Source organism: Gambusia affinis, linkage group LG10 (assembly GCF_019740435.1).
Source record: "Gambusia affinis linkage group LG10, SWU_Gaff_1.0, whole genome shotgun sequence".
NCBI lineage: Eukaryota > Metazoa > Chordata > Actinopteri > Cyprinodontiformes > Poeciliidae > Gambusia > Gambusia affinis.
This window is the reverse complement of record NC_057877.1, coordinates 9,064,312-9,084,883: the sequence shown is the minus strand read 5'-3', so window position 1 is coordinate 9,084,883 and position 20,572 is coordinate 9,064,312. Positions and strand designations below refer to the sequence as shown.

Here is a 20,572-nt window from a genome sequence, read left to right as displayed (position 1 = left end):
AATCCTTCACATCACACTGAGCATCCTATATCCGCATTGTGATTTCCATCAGCAGAAAAACCCTAAAAATGGAGCATATGAGTTATGAGTCCAAGTCTAGACCTAAAATTTATTCAAGAATCAATGTCTAACATACCGAGTCAGATCCGACCGAGTTTAATCTTTCTTAAAAAGAAGAGGTAACATTGTCCGGTTTTGAAAACCAGGTACCATTTTCCCTCCACTTCAAAGTCTGACAAAACCATGTAAAAAAAAAAATGAAACCAGCATTAAACTATTTATGAGAGTCATATTTCCAAATGGTCCTCATATGTCATAATAGTCATAAAGAGGCTTCCTTTGTCCTGATGGCTCTGAATGTTTACATGGGCGCAGTTAATTGTTTTGACAGTTTGAGCTCATGTCCCTGTTTATTTCCTCTGATGAGCATGTGTCCAGACCCATCCCTCTGACACCCCGCTGTCATCCACCATCACTCCTCCGGGCAGAGCACGCCTTCCCTGACCGCAGATCCAGACTGTAAAAGGTGATGATGTTGATGATGATGATCCTCGGGGGCAGTATTTAAAGCCCCAGGAAAGCGGAAGCCTGGTCTGGGCCGAGTTGTCAGCTGACAGGACGGAGACAGGGAGGTGCTGTAGTTGGCTAGCGCAGCTCAGACAGCTCTAGCTGAGCTGTTGCATCCTTGTTTTGTTGTTCCTTCTGACCTACAGTGAAAATGGAGTGAGGAGACAAAGCGAGGCTAAAGGGGCGCTGAGACCGAAGAAGGTGAGCAGCTGTTAGCTTTTATGTCTCATAGCATCTAACGGGGTGTTAGCAGCCGCCCACTGACAGCTAACACAGCTCGGCTATTTAACATGTTTGTTTTTAACTAGAAAGCATAAAGAAGCTATTTATGTTGCGTAATATTAGCAGGATTTTTCTTCATGAACCATTGCCCGTCTGCTTATGTATGCTTTCGGTAGCACGACGCCGCTACGGAGCTCCAGACAATAGTCTGTGTCAAAGCCCCAACATCTGTCTGCAGCTGTAACATTAGCCGCTGAAAGCCAGAGCAGAAAGAAAACATACCCTCCTTACCATTTACGTTTACCACTCTATTTGTTTTTGACCAGTGTACCTTATTGTCTTTAAAAACACGCGTTTATCTTAAACAGAACTAGAAGTGTCTGGTTTAATCCCAGTGTTTACACGCGGCCCGTGTCGAAACAGACAGTAAATGATTAGGTTTAGCTGTTGTTTCTGATTTGGAGAGGAGGGGGGTTACCTCTTTGTTTATCTGGGTCAAGGATTGTGACACTGTCCTAATCGTGGCCCCATATTTTCAGTCTACACGAGCAACGACACAAAGTAAGGCATCAATTTATTTGCTCAAGAATTTAGGAAGGAAGTTGAAATCTGGGCCCTTAAGCTTAAACCAAATGTTTTAACCCTACATGTACCTCTGTAGATTCAGGAGACTTTTGTCTGCTCTGTAGTGGAGATGCTGTTGCATTAATACAAGTTGGCATAGATCTCGGGGTTTATTGGAGAACTTCTTCATTTTTTACTTTTTTATTTTGGTATACCTCTTGTTTGAGTCTAAGTAGATTTCCTAAAAAAAAAAGATTTATTTCCTCTCTATTCAGAAATAGTGAGACATACATGTCCAAGCTGAAATTTATCAGTAAGTACAAATTTCTGTTGGTCACTTTCATTTGTAATTGATATGCAAGACATCCCAATTTGCTTGCTAAGAGGCAAATGTGGCCCCAACATAGCCGGTTCAGCCTCCTGTGTGGGTTATCTAGAGACAAGCAGCTGGTTATCAGTGGGCCTCACATCTCAGTCACGGCTGCTGACATCACTTTGGTCTTTAGAAAAGACTAACAACTGCTTTGGGGGAAAAAAAATAAAAAACCTGGTCTGTTTCCAAAATAGTAGCTTTCTCATAGATGATGCAAAGCAATTCTTAAGAAGAATGTTTCTGCTGACGTGGCAGGATATGCATTCATGGTTTCCCACATGTGGACTGGAAATATTGACTAAAAATATCCCTGTTTTACATCATTTACTCAAAAAAAAAAAAAAAAAAAAAAGGATTTGTGCAAATGTATAGTATGATCAAACACAAAGTGTTTGTTTTGATAGTAAAATAATGCAAGTACAGATTTTGATTGTTTGGTAAAACGTCATTTACTTGGATTTTAACTCGGACTTTATTTGCACAAAAAATGGAACTGAAAACAGCCAGTGTGCTCAGTGGTTGTTTTCATCTGGTTATTCATCAGAACACCATCCCTCTTTGACGTTCTGCTTATTTTTTTATTTTATTTTTTAGAAACAAAAGGATAATCGGCCTATTAAAGAGTTAATTTATTAAATATGCAAGTATAAAAAGATGAATCCATGGAGTGTTATATGTAATCCTATGGAAACGAGAGGAAAAAGACTGAAACTGTCAGCAATAAATGAATTGTTATTCATGTACCAAACAAGCATCTGTTTTTTCTTAAATTTTATTTATTTTTTTTCTTCCTCCCATCTTTTCCAAAAAATAAATGAACAGGTTTTGTCGACGGAATAAAGCCGGGGTAACGTCATGAAAAGATTCCTGATAATTCGTTGGGCCTTCTGTGTTAGTCACACACGACAAAGTGTTTTAAGCCTTTATTTCTTGTAATTTTGATGATCATAGCCTAAATTTATTATGTTTCACAAAATTTTCAAAACGTATCCCTCCCCTCTCTTCCACTTGGATTTCTGGTCTGGTTGTTTATGATTGGTTAGTTTGGGTTGACTAGAACTACTTTGGTTTGGTTCACTTAATTTAACACCTACCTAGAGTTGTGATTGTGATTTGTTGTATATTTAGCTCAAATTCAAAATTTTGACCCCTCCATAACCAAAGAAGCTGATCAGAAGGCTGCGTATAAATACATATTCAGAAAAAGTTCGGTGGTAGGAAAGGAGCAAAATCCATTCAGGAATTCAATGCTCAAATGAACCTTGCACACGGACTACAAACGTCCCATTTGTCAAGCCACTCCTGAACCAGAAAGAAAGTCAGAAGTGTCTTACCTGAGCCGAGGAGGAAAAATCATCGCTGTTGCTCGGTGGTTCCGTTTTCACAGGAAAGTCAAGTTTGCATTTCATTTGGAAATCAAGATGTAGATGAAAGAGGAAGAGCGGCGAGGCGTAGATTTCATGTTTCTTGAAGTCCAGTGTGAAGTTTCCGCAGTCGGTGACGAGTTGTGGTCAATGCGGTGTTGGCCAACTGCGTTTTTATGAAGTCCACAGTCGACGCAGCCGCCTGCCAGGAAATTCTAGAGAACATCATGCTTCCTTCTGCTTTGTTGAGACGCCGACTTCATTTTCCAACTTGGCATCTCGCCACTGATGCAGTAATTAATGCGAAAAGAGGCCGGACCAAATATTGAGTGCATAGAAATGAACACGTTGCCCTGCGACAGACTGGCGACCTGTCCAGGGTGAACCCCGCCTCTCGCCCAGAACGTAGCTGGAGATTGGCACCAGCAACTCTCCTGACCCCATTAGGGACAAGGGTGATAGAAAATGGGTGAATGGATGGATAGAAATGAACACACCTATGAGAATCCTGACACTTCAGTTTAAAAAAAACAAACAAACAAAAAAAAAAGCCACTTTATTATTATGTAATCTCTAATTTTCTGACACACTGCATATTTGGTTTTCACTGCCTGTGAGCCATAATTGTCAGAATCACAAGAAATAAAGATGTAAAATATTTCACTCTTCTATGCAGTAAATTAGTTTCAGTTTCTGGAATAAATGCCAAATATATTTTCAGTGACATTCAAGTTTTTTTGAGACTTATAAATCTGGTGCATTTGAGAACATAACATATTACTGTCTTTTTTTTTCTGATTAGATTAGCCCTTCTTTTTATATACGTCTTCCACTGAGAAAGACCAGGACTTTTTTTTTTTTTTTCTTTTCTTCCCTTTTCAAACTGAATTTATTTATTTATCAATCAAACCTCTGCGTGTCTTCTTCTCTGTAGAGGCATTGTTCTCCGGTGGAAAGCAGCAGGCGTTCGCTCTCGATTGTTATCTCCCCCCGTCGCTTCTGTCTGTACGGCCAGCGTCTGGACGCGGCGACCATGACGACAGGCGGGTGCTGCCACCTGCCCGGCTCCCTGTGCGACTGTTCCGGCACGGGGGCCATGTGGAAGATTGTCGAGGAGGCGGGCGGCGAAGGATGCCAGGCCCTCTACGTCACTCAGGTCACAGCGCTGGACGGGCGGCTGCTGTCCTCCGTGCTCAAACCCATGAGCGTGCAAAGGTGAGGCCCGGACTTGTCACGCAGTTCCAATATGGCGACAAGCGGTTTCCTCCATATTCGGGAGGAGTTGTGTTTGAACGAACGTTGTCCTGTTTGCCTCAGCGACGGTCCCATCTGCCGCATTTGCCACGAGGGGGGCAGCAGCGAGGGTCTCCTGTCCCCGTGTGACTGCACGGGCACGCTGGGCACCGTGCACAAGAGCTGCCTGGAGAAGTGGCTGTCGTCGTCCAACACCAGCTACTGCGAGCTCTGTCACACAGAGTTCAGCATCGAGAGGCGACCCAAGCCGCTCAAAGAGGTAACCGTCGCCAACGTCCGTCTTGTTTTTCTCGTCTCATTCGCTGGCCTTGCAAAAGTTTTCACACTAGCACTTTTTTATGTTTACGTCGTACTTGGTTGAAATAAGTGTGAAAAATGTAGCGCACATTTTGAATTCAGAATCCACATTTTGGTGTCGTTTTATTGTCGGGTTCTCGTCTCTGCATGCTTGAAATTTCCCCGTTTTTTTTTTTCCTCTCTGCGAGATACCTCGGGTTTAGTCGGGCTGACTGTAGAGTGTCTGTGAACTTCAATTTTTAACTATAAATGTTTTGTATCGCTCACTCATGTCTTGCATGTTCCTTATTTTTACAATCGCACATCGCTTTTTGCTGATTCCCACATCCATCCATCCATTTTCTTACACCCTTCTTCCCTAATGGGGTCGGGAGGGTTGCTGGTGCCTATCTCCAGCTGCGTTCCGGGCGGGAGGCGGGGTACACCCTGGACAGGTCGCCAGTCTGTCGCAGGGCAACACAGAGACATACAGGACAAACAACCATGCGCACACACACTCATACCTAGGGAGAATTTAGAGGGACCAATTAACCTGACAGTCATGTTTTTGGACTGTGGGAGGAAGCCGGAGAACCCGGAGAGAACCCACGCATGCACAGGGAGAACATGCAAACTCCATGCAGAAAGACCCCGGGCCGGGAATCGATCCCAGGACCTTCTTGCTGCAAGGCAACAGCTCTACCAACTGCGCCACTGTGCAGCCTCTGATTCCCACATCCTAATAAAATAAAATAAGTTTGTGGCTGTCGGGCGATGAGAAAATCTGCAGGGAACTTTATGCTTGGAGATCTGCAAAGTCACCTTTCTTCCACTTTTTGACCTTTCACCTCCCCGCTCCACAGTGGCTGCAGGACCCCGGCCCTCGTAACGAGAAGCGGACGCTGTTCTGCGACATGGTGTGCTTCCTCTTCATCACGCCGCTGGCGGCGATCTCCGGCTGGCTGTGCCTGAGGGGGGCTCAGGACCACCTTCGCATGGGCAGCTGGCTGCAGGCCGTGGGCCTCATCGCGCTCACCATCGCCCTCTTCACCATCTACGTCCTCTGGACCCTGGTGAGCATGACTCCCGACGCAGCCCAGCTTGCAAAAATAACCTCGTGCCTTTGCTGACGTCTCTCCCGCGTTTTCCGTCCGCCAGGTCTCTTTCCGCTACCACTGTCAGCTCTACTCCGAGTGGAGGAGAACAAATCAGAAAGTGCGTCTTCTCATCCCAGAAGCCAGGGAGTCCAGCTCTTCCCAGCATTCCTTGCTCTCTAACAAACTGAAGAAGTCTGCCAGTGAGAGTATAGTATGAGAGCAGGTGGAGACATGTGGGAAGCTTGCATCAAGTTTGTTGACTGGACTTCAAAGAAGCACTTTTGGGCTCTTTTTTTTTTTTTTTTTAAATGTTTTTATTTGTTTTACTTTTTATTGTTTTCTTCCTTTTTTGCATATTTTGTCACTCCATCTTAAAAATGCGTTCTGCAGGACCGCATTCGTTTTTTCATCATTGGATGTTTGATAAGGTTTATGCAGAAAAGCAAAGCAGAAGAGACTGAGAGACGGCATGTGATGTTCAGAAGCATACATGTTGTCCGACTCATCATGAGGGATGTGAGGATGATGAGGGGGCTCTGCTAAACCATAAACGGATTTCCATAATCGTCCCCCGCAGTTCGGCAACCTCTCTTACAAAAGTATTCACTCCCTGAAGTGTTTTCCATTCAGGCATGACCTCAAATTAACCCTCAATTTTGGAAAAAAATAAAATAAAACACTGAAAAATGTAGTTCACATTTTTCAGGTTGCGAACTACAGTTACCCCTACATATAAAAGTGTAACCAGCTGCCATGAAAAGACACCCAGTTTGTAACTGTGTAACGTCTTAACAGTATTTAAAGGAAATCTTTTGCAAGGCTCTGCAGAATGATTTCGCAGTGTGACGAAAACGGTAACTGCACCCTAAGCGGCGTGTTTTGTGTTGACGTGTTTTAACCTGCTCTGCCTCTCTGCCATTTGTGACTCACTGCCGTATGAGTGTGCTCTCATATTACTGTGACTGGGGCAGGTTGGGGGGAAAAAAAACCTCCCTTCTTTGATTTATACTTCACAACCCAGATGTTGGTTATGCAGTTTGTGTTTAAACGCGCGACTCAGATTTTTCATTGTTTTTTTTTGTTTGTTTTTTTTTTTCATTCTGGTCTAGTGAGGGATGACTGTGTAGCATGAGGTTGTGCAATAACAACACAGTGGAAATTGAAGCTTTTACTGTAAACAAAGACACTAACATGCAGTTATGCATGTCAACCTCACAATTAGTTATTTTGGGGTTTGTTTGTTTTTTTGTTGGTGTATTTTTAAATTCACTTTAGACTGGATTTCTTGTTTCCAGCTGAAGCAGGATTCGCCAGCAAGGTTTTTGTATCATCAGCACTTAACATGTCTGTGTTTATTTGGAGGGACAGAAAATAAAACGGCTTTTAAAAGAACGTTATATATTTACCTAGAGTATTGCAGAAGCATACTCTAGGTTTTGAGTTAAACGTTGCTGTAGGAATCAGCTTTGTGATGGTCAGACTAGTGGTTGGTGATGTGGACGCCTACCTTGGTGCAGTATTCTCTGCATGTGAGCCTTCTAGAGCAGGAGCGTCAAACTCAGTTGCATTTTGGGCCGTTTCAAAAATCAGGATGTTCTTAAAGGGCCGGTTGTGCCAGAATGCGTTGATAAAAACCCATTAAACCACAGGTGTCAAACTCCAGTCCTGCAACTTTTAGATGTTCCTCTGCTGCACCACCTGAATAGAATAATTAGGTCATTAAGGCTCTGGAGAACTGATCTAGGAGGAGGTAATGAAGCCATTTCATTCCAGTGTTTTGTACCTGTAGCACATCTAAAAACTGCAGGACAGCGGCCCCTTGAGGACTGGAGTTTGACACCTTTATTAAACTGTTAAAATATGAACGAACAAAGATGTCTCCAGGATTTTGTGATTGTTTTTTTTGGGGGGAGGGGGCTTTTTGTAATCAAAATCACAAATTTTGTGATGCTAATTTAGAAATATTTGTAAGAAATTTTTATGATATTTGAGTTAATGTATAATGTAAATTTGTGATTTCTTTTTTTTTTTTTTTTTTTCTTGACATCAAGTAAGGCTTGGGCAGCAGTCACTTAAACTCAATGTTTTTGACCAATTTGAGAAAAAAAATTGCAGTAAAATCAGAAACAATGGAGATCTGTTGATTTAAAAAAAATTATAATAATTATGTGAATTTTGAGGATTTGTGAAAAACTAGAGGGATTTATTGATGTAATTTAGAGTCCAGACGGTCACATAAAAAAGCTACAACAGGCCAGATTTGGTCCCCAGGCCTTGAGTTTGACACCTGTGCTCTAGAGGGATCATATAAGTGCCAGTGCAAGAAGAGCTGCTCCACAAGAACACCCTCCAAATCGTCCAGTTGGAGTGAAAAGCGAGCGCCTCCTCATGCCCAGTTAAATACGTCAACTATAAACCTAGCTTATTATATTTTGTGGTATTCCATTTAATAAGGATAAAAAAAAACTTATAGAAAAACTAATCTGTATATTTTTTGACAGTATGTCTATCACCTGTTTGTCAAAGCTTCACATACACAATGCCTTAAAAATAAATATTTCCTGTTGTGATATAGGCTGAAACGTCCGCTGTTGGTATTTTACAGCTAATTTAATTTAAACATTTTTGATATTTATTGAAACACCCATGAAACCAAAAATATGTCCAAACAACAGCAGTACAAAAATCTCAACCAAACTGTCAGCTTTTAAACATCAAGTAAAGTTTACGCCATAAATCACAGTTTTTACCAAGATGATATTTTTATTACGCCTAAATCAAACTTCCTAGTTTGCTATTATCACATAAGTGATCATATGCATGTTTACCTTGTAGATGCATCTGTTTTTCCAAGCGCAGTGCAGTTGCAACTTCAGGATGGAAAGCTTGGTTTTCAACACTAAGTTTACAGTAACCGGGCGGATGAAACGGTCTTAGATTTTCAGGATGTGAACTTGTGCCACAAAATGCTTCTGTTGGAGATTTTGTATAACAGAAAAGTGTGTTATGGGTATTTGATTATTATTTTTTACACACACAATAATGTTTACACTAGCTTCTACCAGTAAATATTTGCTCACTGTTTATTAAAAAAAAAAAAAAAAAAAAAAAAAAAAGCATTTAATATCCTCGTTGAGACTTCACTGGACCATGGCTGTGATTTCCTGCTCATCGTAAACACCAGCGGCTACCAGTCAACAAAGAAATGGATTGACTTTTCTTGTATTAAGTGTGTCTAAAATTATGCAAAACTGACCCCATTTTGGCTACAGCGGTGCCATAGAGAGGTAAAAAATCATCACCCACTTCCCTAAAGCGTCTCTCTGCGCTGTGGTCAACCTGTGTATTCAACCCATGAAATGTCACCCAAGAGATTGTAAATAATGTAAATGTCACTCGTTTTTCTGACCCTTCTGTCCTGTTTGCATTTTTGTTTGTTTGTTTGTTTGTTTGTTTTATAGAGGCAGGATTGTTTGTAGATTGATTTGCAGTTATTTTGTTTATAATATTACGTTGTTTTCTGGTACATTACAGGATGTCTTTTCTTAAAAAAAAAAAATCCTTGTACTTTCAATCAGCCAAGTATTGTTTGCTAAAATGTAATAATAAATGCTGCGTGGGCATTAATCTAGGAAGTGTCGCCTGTGATCATTAGCCAGTTCACATCTTCTGGTTTAAAACCCCCCACAGCTCCGTAAGCTTGTTTACATCTCATCCTTTAACTCTGGCAGAGAGAGAAGCACAAAGGAAAAAATTACAAAAATAAAAAAATTACAATTACAAAAATAGATATATATCTGTCATAAAATTCCTTTAAAGGGTATTTTTCAAAAAGCATTGACTGAAAATAAATAACAAGAAAATTACCAGAATGGAAAATGAGATATGATATTTACTCACCTCTGTTGGTTGACAGTTGTCAGGATTTGACCCGACATACTCTTCAACATCTTCATCCCTGACAAACATTCTGTTACCCTGCAATGGCTCAGTGATACTACTTCCAGAGCTCTTTTTTCGTACGAGGCCAAAGTTGGCATCCAAAGCCACAATTACAGTGCCATCAGTCTGAAGAATAAACAGCAAGAATAAGGATAAGTCTGAAAGCTCTCAAAATGACATTTGTCCATTGTACTAATGTCTTCTAAAAGTATATTACGAATTTATCTCAGTGTGTCCAACCTTTATGCATGCTGGGCACACTGTGCCATCATCAAATTGGTCACAAAGGCCAACTAGTGACCTTCGTCGGAAGTGATAATGGCGAAACTGGGAAATAGACTCTCCTACTAGGGCTCTGTACAGCATATTAACCTGTAGTAAAAAGAATCACAGTACTTATGTTTAATCTATTAATTCCAAAGGTACATAAGTAAAAATAAATAAATACTGTAAAACAAAAACAATTCTAAATGAGAAAGCAGTAAATAACACATCTAGTCTACTGGAAATGCCATCAATGACATTAATTTAAAGAAATATTTTATATATGAAACAGAATAAAAAAGTTGCAATATTGTTGACATATTTACTAGGACATATCTTTTTCTCACTACCTCCATAACAGTAAGATTGTTTTTCCACCGTAAGGTGTTGATGAATCCCTCTACAGAGACCTGGCACTCCAAAGAAAGATGAACAAATAGCTCAAGAAGAGCCATTGAAAAAGCAGCCTGTGGCTTCTCCGGTGAAGCAGGCCAAAGGCCATATTTCAGAAGAGTGCAGACCTCAGGTTCGCATTTACAGAAAGAAACTGTGCAATTAATGAGATGACCTAAAAAGACAAAGAAAGAAAAAAGATTACTGAAGATTCATTCCATTTTTTATTTTATAGAGTCAATAAATACACTGTTTTATAGAACTCTGAATTAAATCAGTCCACAATATGTGTTATACTTATACTTCGATTTTATAAGTTTTATAACAAATACATGATATCCATATGAGGAGTTGATCTTTTTATTACTGCTCCCTTTAGGAACCACCAGGCCACATCTATGCTTCTAACATGGAATAGGACAGAGGTGACCAAAATTCATCCTCGAGCACCTTCATTCTGCATGTTTTAGTTCTCTCTGTGGTGGTGGTAACAACCTTTCCAGCAGGTCAATGTTCTTCTACTGAGCCGTCACTGGATCCAAGTGCATTAAACCAGGGACAGAACTAAAACCTGCAAAATGCTGGCCTTCGAGGACCGACTTTGGGCACCACTGGTGTAGGATGTATTGGGATTACACCCTAGGAGCTGGCCCAATTGGCTGGGTAGAGGGAAGTCTGGGAATCCTTAATTATGCTGTTACTTGGGTGACATGAACCCAGATAAGCAGAAGGCAATGGATGGATGATATATCCCTTCTTTAAACATGTACAAACCAATGAAGACTTGCCACTTTAATTGTGTTTAACTTAACATGTGTTGTCTTTAACTGAGCTTCCCCTCCAATCTATGTATTTATGTAGTTTTCTATATTTGTGTATCCAAGTATAAATAAATAACAACAAAGAAGAATAAAAAGTTATTCCACAATAAAAAGTCACATAAACATATACTCACGTGGGACAAGATTAATAATCATAAAGTGAAAACATAAATTTTACTAAATAAGATTTAGAATTTTGTAGAATATATATATACACTGCTCAAAAAAATAAAAGGAACACTTAGACAACACAATATAACTCCAAGTAAATCAAACTTCTGTGAAATCAAACTGTCCACTTAGGAAGCAACACTGATTGACAATCAATTTCACCTGCTGTTGTGCACATTCAACTTTGTACAGAACAAAGTATTCAATGAGAATATTTCATTCATTCAGATCTAGGATGTGTTATTTGAGTGTTCCCTTTATTTTTTGAGCAGTATACATATATATATACATACACGTATACACAAAATTAATTAATTAAAAAATTACATAGTGTAAAAACATACCTGTGTTGACAAAAGTCTTTACATCTCTGGAGTAAACATCATGGGTACTGTGATCTCCACTTAAATGCAACACCAACTGCTGGAAAGCAGCCTCATAGCAGGTTTTCTAAAGAGACACAAAAAAGGACAGATAAAAACCGAATTTTATGCAATTAAGAACTCATTCTCATTCTATACATATCAATTACAATATTTATTAGTACATTCAACAAAAATGAACTTACATTCCACTTTTCAGGGAGGTGCAAAGAATTTATGTGTACTGTGTAGACACAATCTTTGCAAAAAACACTGCTTCTGCTGCATTCCAGACAGCGGTATACTCCAGGTTTCTTGCACACCGAGCACATGTCAGAGAAAGGAGCGGAGGACTTATAGGACTCTTCCAAGACCTGATCTTTTAGTGTATCCCATAGAGTCAGCTCCTTCCTTTTTGCCCTAGTATACGCGGTCCCTTCTTCCTTTGAGTTTTCAGTACAAATATCATGTGATGAGGGAAAAACAGTGTTGGTGTCAGATGAGCCTGCATGTGAGGGAATGTAGGAATATTTCGCCCGACCACCGATGGTTTTCCGAGTTATTTTTATTTTTTTGGTCTTACAACGGACACTGCTCTTATATTTAGGCATGGTTCTAAAGTGGGAGAGAACAGAAAGAAGACAGAAATACTGTAACACCGAGAAGCATAAAATAATAATAAAAAAACAAAATTTTAGCACATTGTTATTAAAGGTATGAAGGACAGCTACATTTGAACCTGACTGGCTTTTAAGAGGCTACTTTAGCGAGCTAAAGTAGCCTTTTTTCTACCAAATAGGGTTAAAAACGTGTCTAAATCTGTACAAACACATGCTGTGCCACATACTCGCTAACATTAACTCATAGAACTACCATCAGCAGATTTATAAATGTAGACTTTCGGTCTTTTGAGGTTTTTTACTACATTTTTATTTGACAGATTCAGGGGCTACTTACCAGCTCCGACCGTGGAAAGTGTCGCGTCGAATGACGTAAGCTTCTTCTTCTTCTCTAATGTTTTCTCGGGTGCAATCCGTAATTTGTTATTATTACTACTAATACAAATATTAAACATTTTCATATGGTACAAACACAGATTTTCATATAATCATATGAGCAAATCCATCCGTATTTTAATTTTTAATTTTTTTAATTAAAAATAAGATTAGGGCCAACCCTAACTTCTTCTTATCATTATTAATGGATTGCAAGCAACTTCGGATGTACATACAGCCACCTAGTGGAGGGCTGTGAGGTTGGACAACTCGTAACACTACATAACTCTAGAATATACCTTTTAATTTCATTGTATGCTTATATATATATATATATATATATATATATATATATAAATTGCACGACCGGAAGATAAAAACACGGCATGTATTGAGAGAACACGTCTTGTAAAGATCCAATAAAATTAACCAAGTATGTTAAATTTTGGCATTTATTTTGAGTGAATTATTGGAAAAAATCGAAAGAAATAAAAGGCATATTGGAAATATAGGTCTTTAAAAAAGCGAACAAAAATAAACAAAACAAAAAAAAAACAACTCCGGTTTTAGATTTTAGTGAGTTGTTTTTAAATACTGTAACAATTATTACAATACCTAATTAAAATCTTATGACGGATACATTTGGCTTTTGTATTTTTGGTAAATTCGCAGATAAATTATAAATAAAGGTTTTTAAAAAAAGCTTAAAAAAAGTTCTATTAGCGACAAGTGGCTGTTATCACCGATAGATTGGTTGATAACAGCCTGATAGCAGGCAGATCAGGGACCAACTGAGGCCATTCAATGGGGCTGATAACCACTGATAATGGCCATACTATGGGATGATAACATCCGAAGCGGGTGGAGAAGGAGGGGTCGTCTGTTCGCTAATCCTGATGGAAAACAAACCGCTAATCTCAGGTTTTATTATAAAATCTACAGCTACTCTGCGTAAGCTCCTTAGTTGGAGAAACATGAGTTCAAAGTATTAGATTTGCTGCTGCTGTAGATGGCAAGAGGTGCAAAACAAAGTCAAACTAGGGTAAAAAAACAAACAAACAAACCAAAAACACGTTTCTGTATCCTCGGCCATCACAGGCTACTTTGATACATTGTTCCCTAAATCCTCAAATATTTACGGAACTCTGATTTTTACCCATTACCTGAAAAGGTCCATTGTAAATGAAAAAGGTTAAACATTTTTTTGTAGAATTCTGACTTGATATGTGAGCAAAATTTCTAGTCTATAAAAATAGCCTTTAATCATTTAGCTTTTATCTCTTTAAAAACACAAACGTCACACAAGCGTTTCTGACCTTCTTCTTTTCACCTTGTTGCGTTTTAAACGGTCCTCTTAATATGGAAACTGTTTGGATTTGTGTTTGTGACCGAAGAAAACCTCAAAAATGTTGGATAAAACACAAAATGTTCATCTTTGAATAAGCAACTTTTCTGCTTCCCTGTTATTCTCCATAGAGCACGTCTACCCACCGTCTTTTGCACCCAAATCTGCTTTTGATTATCTTGTTAAAACCTGGCCAAATACACCAAGTGTTTTCAAACAGCGATCTAAATCGTGTTTTTATTGCTTAAAAAAAAATAAAAATAAAAATCTTTTTCAGTCTTCTTTTACCGAGCCCAAAAATAAAAGAGTAAAAGTGTTTGCCTTTCTTTTAATTTAAAACATGCGAGACCCTTTTTGAAGTTTTGGATCTGCGATGATCTACACATTTGTTGCTATTTGACCGTTTAAGTCTGTATAAAGTTTGCTTAGTTTATTGCAGAGAGAGAGAAACATGCTCTCAACAAACTTCATTTTATTTTTTTAAATAAAAATATTTGTTGGCCTGCAAGTAGTCTTGAGTTAATCGTTTTGGCCCATATCTTGCAAAAAAGTCTACGTGTGCGGACGTGTTTTTGTAGGTTTGAATCTGTGCTGTACTCTTTTCCTTTTAGATCCAGCTGAGCTGTGAGAGATCTTTTATAATCTAACTCTGGTTTAAACTTGTCCAAAACCCTGCTGTGTTTCTTTCTTTCAAAACGTTCTCTAACAATCCACCAACACAGTCAAAGAACAAACGGATTTTATGCAGAGGAACATGTGGGAAAGTTTTGCTTGGTGCATTTTTCTACAGCCTGAGGAATCCTTTTGCGAGGTACTGTTGGTTTAGATTTTTATGACATGTTTCACTTACCCAGCGAGAGAGCGAGCGAGACTTCTAAATTGTGTTTGTCCTCTTTTCATTTCTGACTTAACTTCCGAAAAGTCAGCTCTCTGTTCACTGCGCAGGGGAGCGTTTAAGCTGCTTTTAAAAACGCCAAGAAGATTCACAAGCTGCTCTCGCCATCAAACTAGCATTAGTTTTATGTTTCGCGTTAAACATACTAGAATATATCAATATTTTGGAAGTCTGTCCAGGTCATTTTGCTTTGTTTTCCTTAGAGCGAAAACTGTAATAAAACATGCATTTGTTCTTTAACAAAGGTGCAATAAAACAGTACAGTCTTAATGGGAAAAAAGATTGAGCTTTTGACCAAATGCTATCATTTCAGTGCTTTTTACCATCATCCACTGTTCAACAATAAAATACTAACCTCTCATTTTAAGGTTGGCCTGCTCCATAACTTATTTATAATTTCCACTAAAGCAGGAATTGTTTTTCAGAAAGGACACATGACATCCGACAAAGTGCTTCAGTCAAGAGTTTTATTGTAAATTTACCCAGTAAGACAATGACAAACGAAGCCAACTTTTCTTTTCTTCAATAAATACTTAGAGAGAATATTTTTTGGCATGATGACAGATGGAAGTAAGAAGCACACCGTCAAATACATAATACTGCTTCGTCAGGCTGGAGTATCTCTATTTAGTTCGTTTTGCACAGCACCACCTAGTGGCCACCGCTGAAATGTATTTCCTGACGGCTTCCTGAAGGCAGCGGCCTCGTTCCCGCCTGGCAGGGACCTTCACTCTGACTCCATGATCGACTCGGCTGGCTGATCCATGGACATGAAAGGCGTCTGAAATAAATAAATCCCTCACGGCGGGAGAAAAGAGCAACAAGTGACTTTGAAAGTACTCCTACAAAGTCAAATGAAACGGGTTCAGAAAAAGTGCCAATAAAAAAGAGAGAAGAAAATGGAGAGAGATAAAGAAAAAGAAGGAGCTGGCTCTGAAAGGGAGCTACGTGGGAAATAAAAGTGCACTGGTGGCGTGATGAGGAGGAGGAGGGCGAGTGTCTTCAGGCTAAGCGTCACAGGCTTTGACAGCACTGCAGTTTGTTGCCCTTCTGGCCGTCGGTCGTCGGTGGGACGCTTATGTCTACTACGTTGTTGCCCGGAGACTCGTCGTGCGCGGATCTGTCGGCTATCTGCTTCTGTGACACGATGCGGTAAATTTCTGGAGATGGGGGGGAAAAAAGAAAGAAAAGAAAACCATAACAAATAACGTAATGCTCATCCATGGGAAAGGAAAGACCACCAGAGTCAGAGAACATCTCAGGAATTTCTTAGCACTTTCCTTAGTGGTGAAAATATTCTAGGGCTGCAACTAAAGATTATTTTACCTATCGATTATTTTGACAAGAAAAAAAAAAAGACATTCTGCAGATTTTTCTTTTAAGTTTTTTTTAAAAACAATATTAGAAATACATTAAAGTATGGATATAAATAGTTCAAATAATCATTGAATTTCTTTTATAAATGAGCAAATAAACATTTTATTGACTAATATGAAACAACATCATTTCTTTAGTGAACACTTCATCATCTGTCAATGATGCGTCCGCAGCTAAAAAAAACACAACACTTTTAACATCAACATGTGAAAAGCTCAACCCTTTCTGTTTGACTTGTCTGTATCCCAGTGAGTGGCTGATCTGGTTTAGTTGATTAATAATTGGACAGCTGCTCAAAAGCAACGGTTCAAATGTTTTTGAAAGCAAATTATTCTGCTATCCTGGTTAAAAACTAAAACACATTTACAGACAAAGAAGCTTTTTTTTTTATCCAAAATGCAAAATGTATATATTTTTTTTTCCAGATTTGGTTTAATTACTGCTCTGAATGTGTGTGTGTTTGTTTTTTCCAGAAAATGGTCTTTCTTTGAGTTTGTATACTCCAGTTAACGATTAATCGATTGCTAAATTAGTTGAAGATAATTAAAAAAAAAACGATTCATTACAAATAATCCGATTCTTTGTTTCAGTCAGGACAAACCCACTGCCGCTTTTGTTTTGAACTTCCCTTTAAGGTAATAAAGTCATCTTTTTAGCAAATGAATATGCAGAGGATTATTTTGTATTATAATTAGGAAGCTTTACCTCCAGCACATTCACATCTGACTTATCAAACCATATTCTGCATTTCTATCTACCCATCTTTTTTTTTTTTTTGTGGCTATTTTCACTGCAGCAGAACCTGATCACCCACACTGAAAGCATCTCATGCATTATTAATCACAGAAATAGAACTTGATGGGGGAAAAGCGCTTGAGAAATAGATGAGAAAGTACTTCAACTGAGTTTTCTCCTCAGCAAAGATTGGCGCAGCCCAATGTTGAACCTGCTTATCTTTGCATGTTTAAAACGCGATGCCTCGCTGAGTCCGACTAAACGAGTAAAACCGCCTTATCTCAACATGCATGTCACATTTATACTTTGTCAAGTTCCAATACCTCGCATTCTGTATCCCCTTCATTTTTTCTCAATCCTTCTGGAGACAAATCTGCAGAATCTTGCTTCTCCCACCTGTTAAAATGTTCTTGAACGCCTCTTCTACGTTCGTTGAGTCCAGCGCCGACGTCTCGATGAACGACAGGGTGTTCTTTTCTGACGTAGGGAGAGAGAAAAATTTTTGAAAAACGGCTCGGGTGTGCTCGTTCCGCCACCGGCACTCGCCGTCACTTACCCGCGAAAGCCCGAGCCTCGTCGGTGGGCACGGCCCTGAGGTGGCGGAGGTCGCTCTTGTTCCCCACCAGCATGATGACAATGTTGTTGTCGGCGTGGTCCCTCAGCTCCTTCAGCCAGCGCTCCACGTTCTCGTACGTCAGGTGCTTGGCGATGTCGTAGACTAGCAGCGCTCCGACCGCGCCCCGGTAGTACCTGGAGAGGGCGCAGAGTCAGCTCTATCTTGGGCGTGGGGGGGGAGGGCGCGAGGGCGGGTTCGTCATGCCACGCGCTGTGAACATTTGTAACCCAGGCAACACTCACGCTGAGGTGATTGCTCTGTAGCGCTCCTGTCCCGCTGTGTCCCAAATTTGAGCCTTTATCGTCTTTCCGTCCACCTGGATGCTGCGGGTGGCGAACTCCACCCCGATGGTGCTCTTGCTCTCCAGGTTGAACTCGTTTCGTGTGAAACGGGACAGCAGGTTGCTCTTCCCCACGCCCGAGTCTCCGATAAGGACAACTGGAGACCAAACACAAAGGGAGGTGAGGACATTTTAGAACTTGTATTGTAGCGACAAATATCTGCGACGTCAACTAATTTCCCTTAACTCGGCTTTAAAGGGAGATTTTTTTCAGTCGTATGGAGCGTACCTCTTTCTCATTTGTTGCTGCGTACTGCTGGTCAGCTGGCTGAAAGAGAAAGCTCATCTTTCTCCCGGTCTTTCAGCTCATTCAGAATTTTATCTTCTCTCCTTTTACAAAAACTGGTGAATCTCCTGAAACTGGCTGCTAATCTGGATCCTCAGTTGCTGAGATTTCTCTTTGGATTTTCTTATTTCTTCGTTCTGCGACTCGGCCAGACGTTCTATAGCGCTGATGTCAGAGGACTCCTTTTCCACCAGAGAAAAGGACTTGAATATTCAATGTTTTAGTTGAAAAACTATAATATTCTAACTTTAATCATCAACGTCTCCTATCAGATTAACAGCTGTGCTTATCGACACCTGATGATGTCATTCGGGAAAAGTTACTGTCAGATATTGCAGCTGCTGTGTGGAGATTGAGCTGTTAGCGTGTCATGACGGTCATAAGACAGCAGCAGTCATAAATCAACAGTATCTTCAGTCAGAGGCTGAAACACAGACTGCTACTGGAGAGCCTTGCAAGCTACAGTTTCTCTTAAAACAACAAACAAACAAACTAATTAGACAATGCTTAATGTTTTCGCTTTTTGTGGTAATGCAACAAAACGTTTCCTCAAGGTGAAAGTCTAACGCCGCCTCATACCTGAACTGGAAACACAGTGACTTTTCAAAGTGAAAGTGCCGGAAAGTTCTGCTTTCTCTGTGCAGAGGGATTGTTGTCAGACTCTGGCCTGTTGGGAATCAGGCAGGAAGGAGCTGCCAAAGGCCTGCGCTCCGAGAAATCTGACTCAACGCTTTCTCAAGACTTCTGTTCCTGTGTCATCCTGACGAGTCATCAGTATCCTGAAGCCAGAGTCCAAACGGCTGCAGGAGACTGGGGCCCCTTCAACTGCTGCATATTAATAATGCATTGGCAGGGTGAAAGGCAAGCTTCAATGTAAAACCCTTCATTTGAGTTGTATAATAAACAAAGACGTGGATATGCAGCATATACTGTACATGTTTGCAGGAATCTGGACTTCTTCCTTCTTCCTTCAGAAAAACAAATAGTTCTAGTGACACAGATTTAGTGATGAGGTCTGATAAGATCCAGCTTTGTTTGGTTAAGAAAGGAGCTTGCAGTCATCAGACTGACAGAGAAGTGACTGATTGGAAAGTACCTGTGATCAGAGGTAATTAGAAACCTGACAGAAAAAAACAACAATGGAGTTTCCTCTTTCTTTCTTTGACGGGGAGTGAGTTTCCTCCCTCAGGGATCAAGTATCCAACAAAGCAACTCTTAAAAAAACAAACAAAAGCCCAGGGTTTTGAAGATGAAGCAGACAAAAATAAGATTTCACTGTGTGATAAAAAGCACTGTCTAGTTGTGACAGATGGTAATAAAGTTTTAAATACAGTCGGTGTGTTTTAGTCCTATTCTCCTGACCACTAGCCTGCAGGACTCCTCACCAAAAACAATACGCTCTGGTTTCTCTAAAACGTGCTGAACACAAAGAGTCAGACCTGAACACAAAAACGAGCAGTGCCACACCTAAAGTAACTATTAAACAGGGGAAGTGAGTCAATGGGCAACGAAAACAGCTCGGCTAGCTACCGTTAGCTGATGTTTACCAGCGACGATAACGCAGCTAGCATGCTAGTTTTGAGAATAGCCTTTAAATAACGCTAACCTCCGTCTGTTTGACTCACCTTTGAACAAGAAGTCATACTCGTCGTCTCTGTTCCCCATTTTGATGTTCAGATAGCTCTAGGAGAGAGCGGTGATGAGAGAAAATAGTTCCCCCAACTGACCAGGGTGGCGGTGCACCGAGATGACAGGAGGAGACAAGGCGCATATTGCGTAAGAGGAGCAGAAACGCTACGTGACGTACCGCTACGCAGCTTCTGCAGGTGGAGAAAATACGCAAAAATTCCCAGTCAATCTGGCCCGTTTAACAACATACAGGGTTTTAGAAGCAAAGTTTACACGACACTGTAATTTCTGGAAATTCATATCCTCTTGAGAAACAGAGAATATCTTCGGCATTAGTCTGAGAGCTATTTACGTGAAGAGTTAATTACATTTCTTAAAATTATACATTAGAGAGCAAATTATTGCAGTGTTGAGAACACCAATTACTTCCCTTAAAATGTGGGAGATTTTTTTTTTTACACAGAACCGACAAGGAATCCGACTTTGGAGCAGTCAATGGAGGATTGAGGTGAATCAGAAACTAAACCCCACGATATCAATTGTAAGAATCTAAATTATATAGTACATAACTTACTCAGAGAGAGCTCCAATCCATTTTGAATGATGCAAAATGCATGCTGTTTCATGCATGGTTGCATTTACATGCATTTTTAAAATGCATTTCACTAAATAATATTGAAATAT

General features: G+C 40.0%; 3 protein-coding genes across 3 annotated transcripts; 1 reads left to right on the top strand and 2 right to left on the bottom strand.

The window, feature by feature from the left end:
• Nucleotides 1–426: 426 nt before the first annotated feature.
• On the top strand, nucleotides 427–8,805 carry march2 (membrane-associated ring finger (C3HC4) 2). Its single transcript, XM_044128904.1, has 5 exons — nucleotides 427–768; nucleotides 4,025–4,305; nucleotides 4,408–4,603; nucleotides 5,484–5,693; nucleotides 5,779–8,805. Exons 2-5 carry the CDS (start codon nucleotides 4,124–4,126, stop codon nucleotides 5,932–5,934), a joined length of 744 nt encoding a protein of 247 aa, XP_043984839.1. The 5' UTR covers nucleotides 427–768; nucleotides 4,025–4,123; the 3' UTR covers nucleotides 5,935–8,805.
• Nucleotides 8,806–8,809: 4 nt separating this feature from the next.
• LOC122838333 lies at nucleotides 8,810–12,808 on the bottom strand. The gene is made up of 7 exons (XM_044128903.1): nucleotides 12,628–12,808; nucleotides 11,877–12,285; nucleotides 11,653–11,758; nucleotides 10,274–10,491; nucleotides 9,900–10,031; nucleotides 9,618–9,785; nucleotides 8,810–9,441 (listed from the first exon to the last, which is right to left on the bottom strand). Exons 2-7 carry the CDS (start codon nucleotides 12,279–12,281, stop codon nucleotides 9,436–9,438), a joined length of 1,035 nt encoding a protein of 344 aa, XP_043984838.1. The 5' UTR covers nucleotides 12,282–12,285; nucleotides 12,628–12,808; the 3' UTR covers nucleotides 8,810–9,435.
• Nucleotides 12,809–15,358: 2,550 nt separating this feature from the next.
• Nucleotides 15,359–20,057, bottom strand: LOC122838488 (ras-related protein Rab-11B). The gene is made up of 5 exons (XM_044129179.1): nucleotides 19,885–20,057; nucleotides 17,876–18,071; nucleotides 17,574–17,767; nucleotides 17,414–17,494; nucleotides 15,359–16,065 (listed from the first exon to the last, which is right to left on the bottom strand). Exons 1-5 carry the CDS (start codon nucleotides 19,922–19,924, stop codon nucleotides 15,920–15,922), a joined length of 657 nt encoding a protein of 218 aa, XP_043985114.1. The 5' UTR covers nucleotides 19,925–20,057; the 3' UTR covers nucleotides 15,359–15,919.
• Nucleotides 20,058–20,572: the final 515 nt, after the last annotated feature.

Bases quoted from the DNA above. Each gene is read 5' to 3' on its own strand.
- march2 (XM_044128904.1), top strand. From the start codon at position 4,124: ATGACGACAGGCGGGTGCTGCCACCTGCCCGGCTCCCTGTGCGACTGT. The intron at 4,604-5,483 runs GTAACCGTCGCC...CCCGCTCCACAG, and splicing joins GACCCAAGCCGCTCAAAGAG to TGGCTGCAGGACCCCGGCCC. The intron at 5,694-5,778 runs GTGAGCATGACT...TCCGTCCGCCAG, and splicing joins TCTACGTCCTCTGGACCCTG to GTCTCTTTCCGCTACCACTG.
- LOC122838488 (XM_044129179.1), bottom strand. From the start codon at position 19,924: ATGGGGAACAGAGACGACGAGTATGACTTCTTGTTCAAAG. The intron at 17,495-17,573 runs GTAAGTGACGGC...TCCCTACGTCAG, and splicing joins CGAGGCTCGGGCTTTCGCGG to AAAAGAACACCCTGTCGTTC. The intron at 16,066-17,413 runs GTGGGAGAAGCA...CCCCATCTCCAG, and splicing joins GTTCAAGAACATTTTAACAG to AAATTTACCGCATCGTGTCA.
- LOC122838333 (XM_044128903.1), bottom strand. From the start codon at position 12,281: ATGCCTAAATATAAGAGCAGTGTCCGTTGTAAGACCAAAAAAATAAAA. The intron at 10,032-10,273 runs GTAGTGAGAAAA...TTTTTACTACAG, and splicing joins ACAATCTTACTGTTATGGAG to GTTAATATGCTGTACAGAGC. The intron at 9,786-9,899 runs GTTGGACACACT...TTTATTCTTCAG, and splicing joins TGTGCCCAGCATGCATAAAG to ACTGATGGCACTGTAATTGT.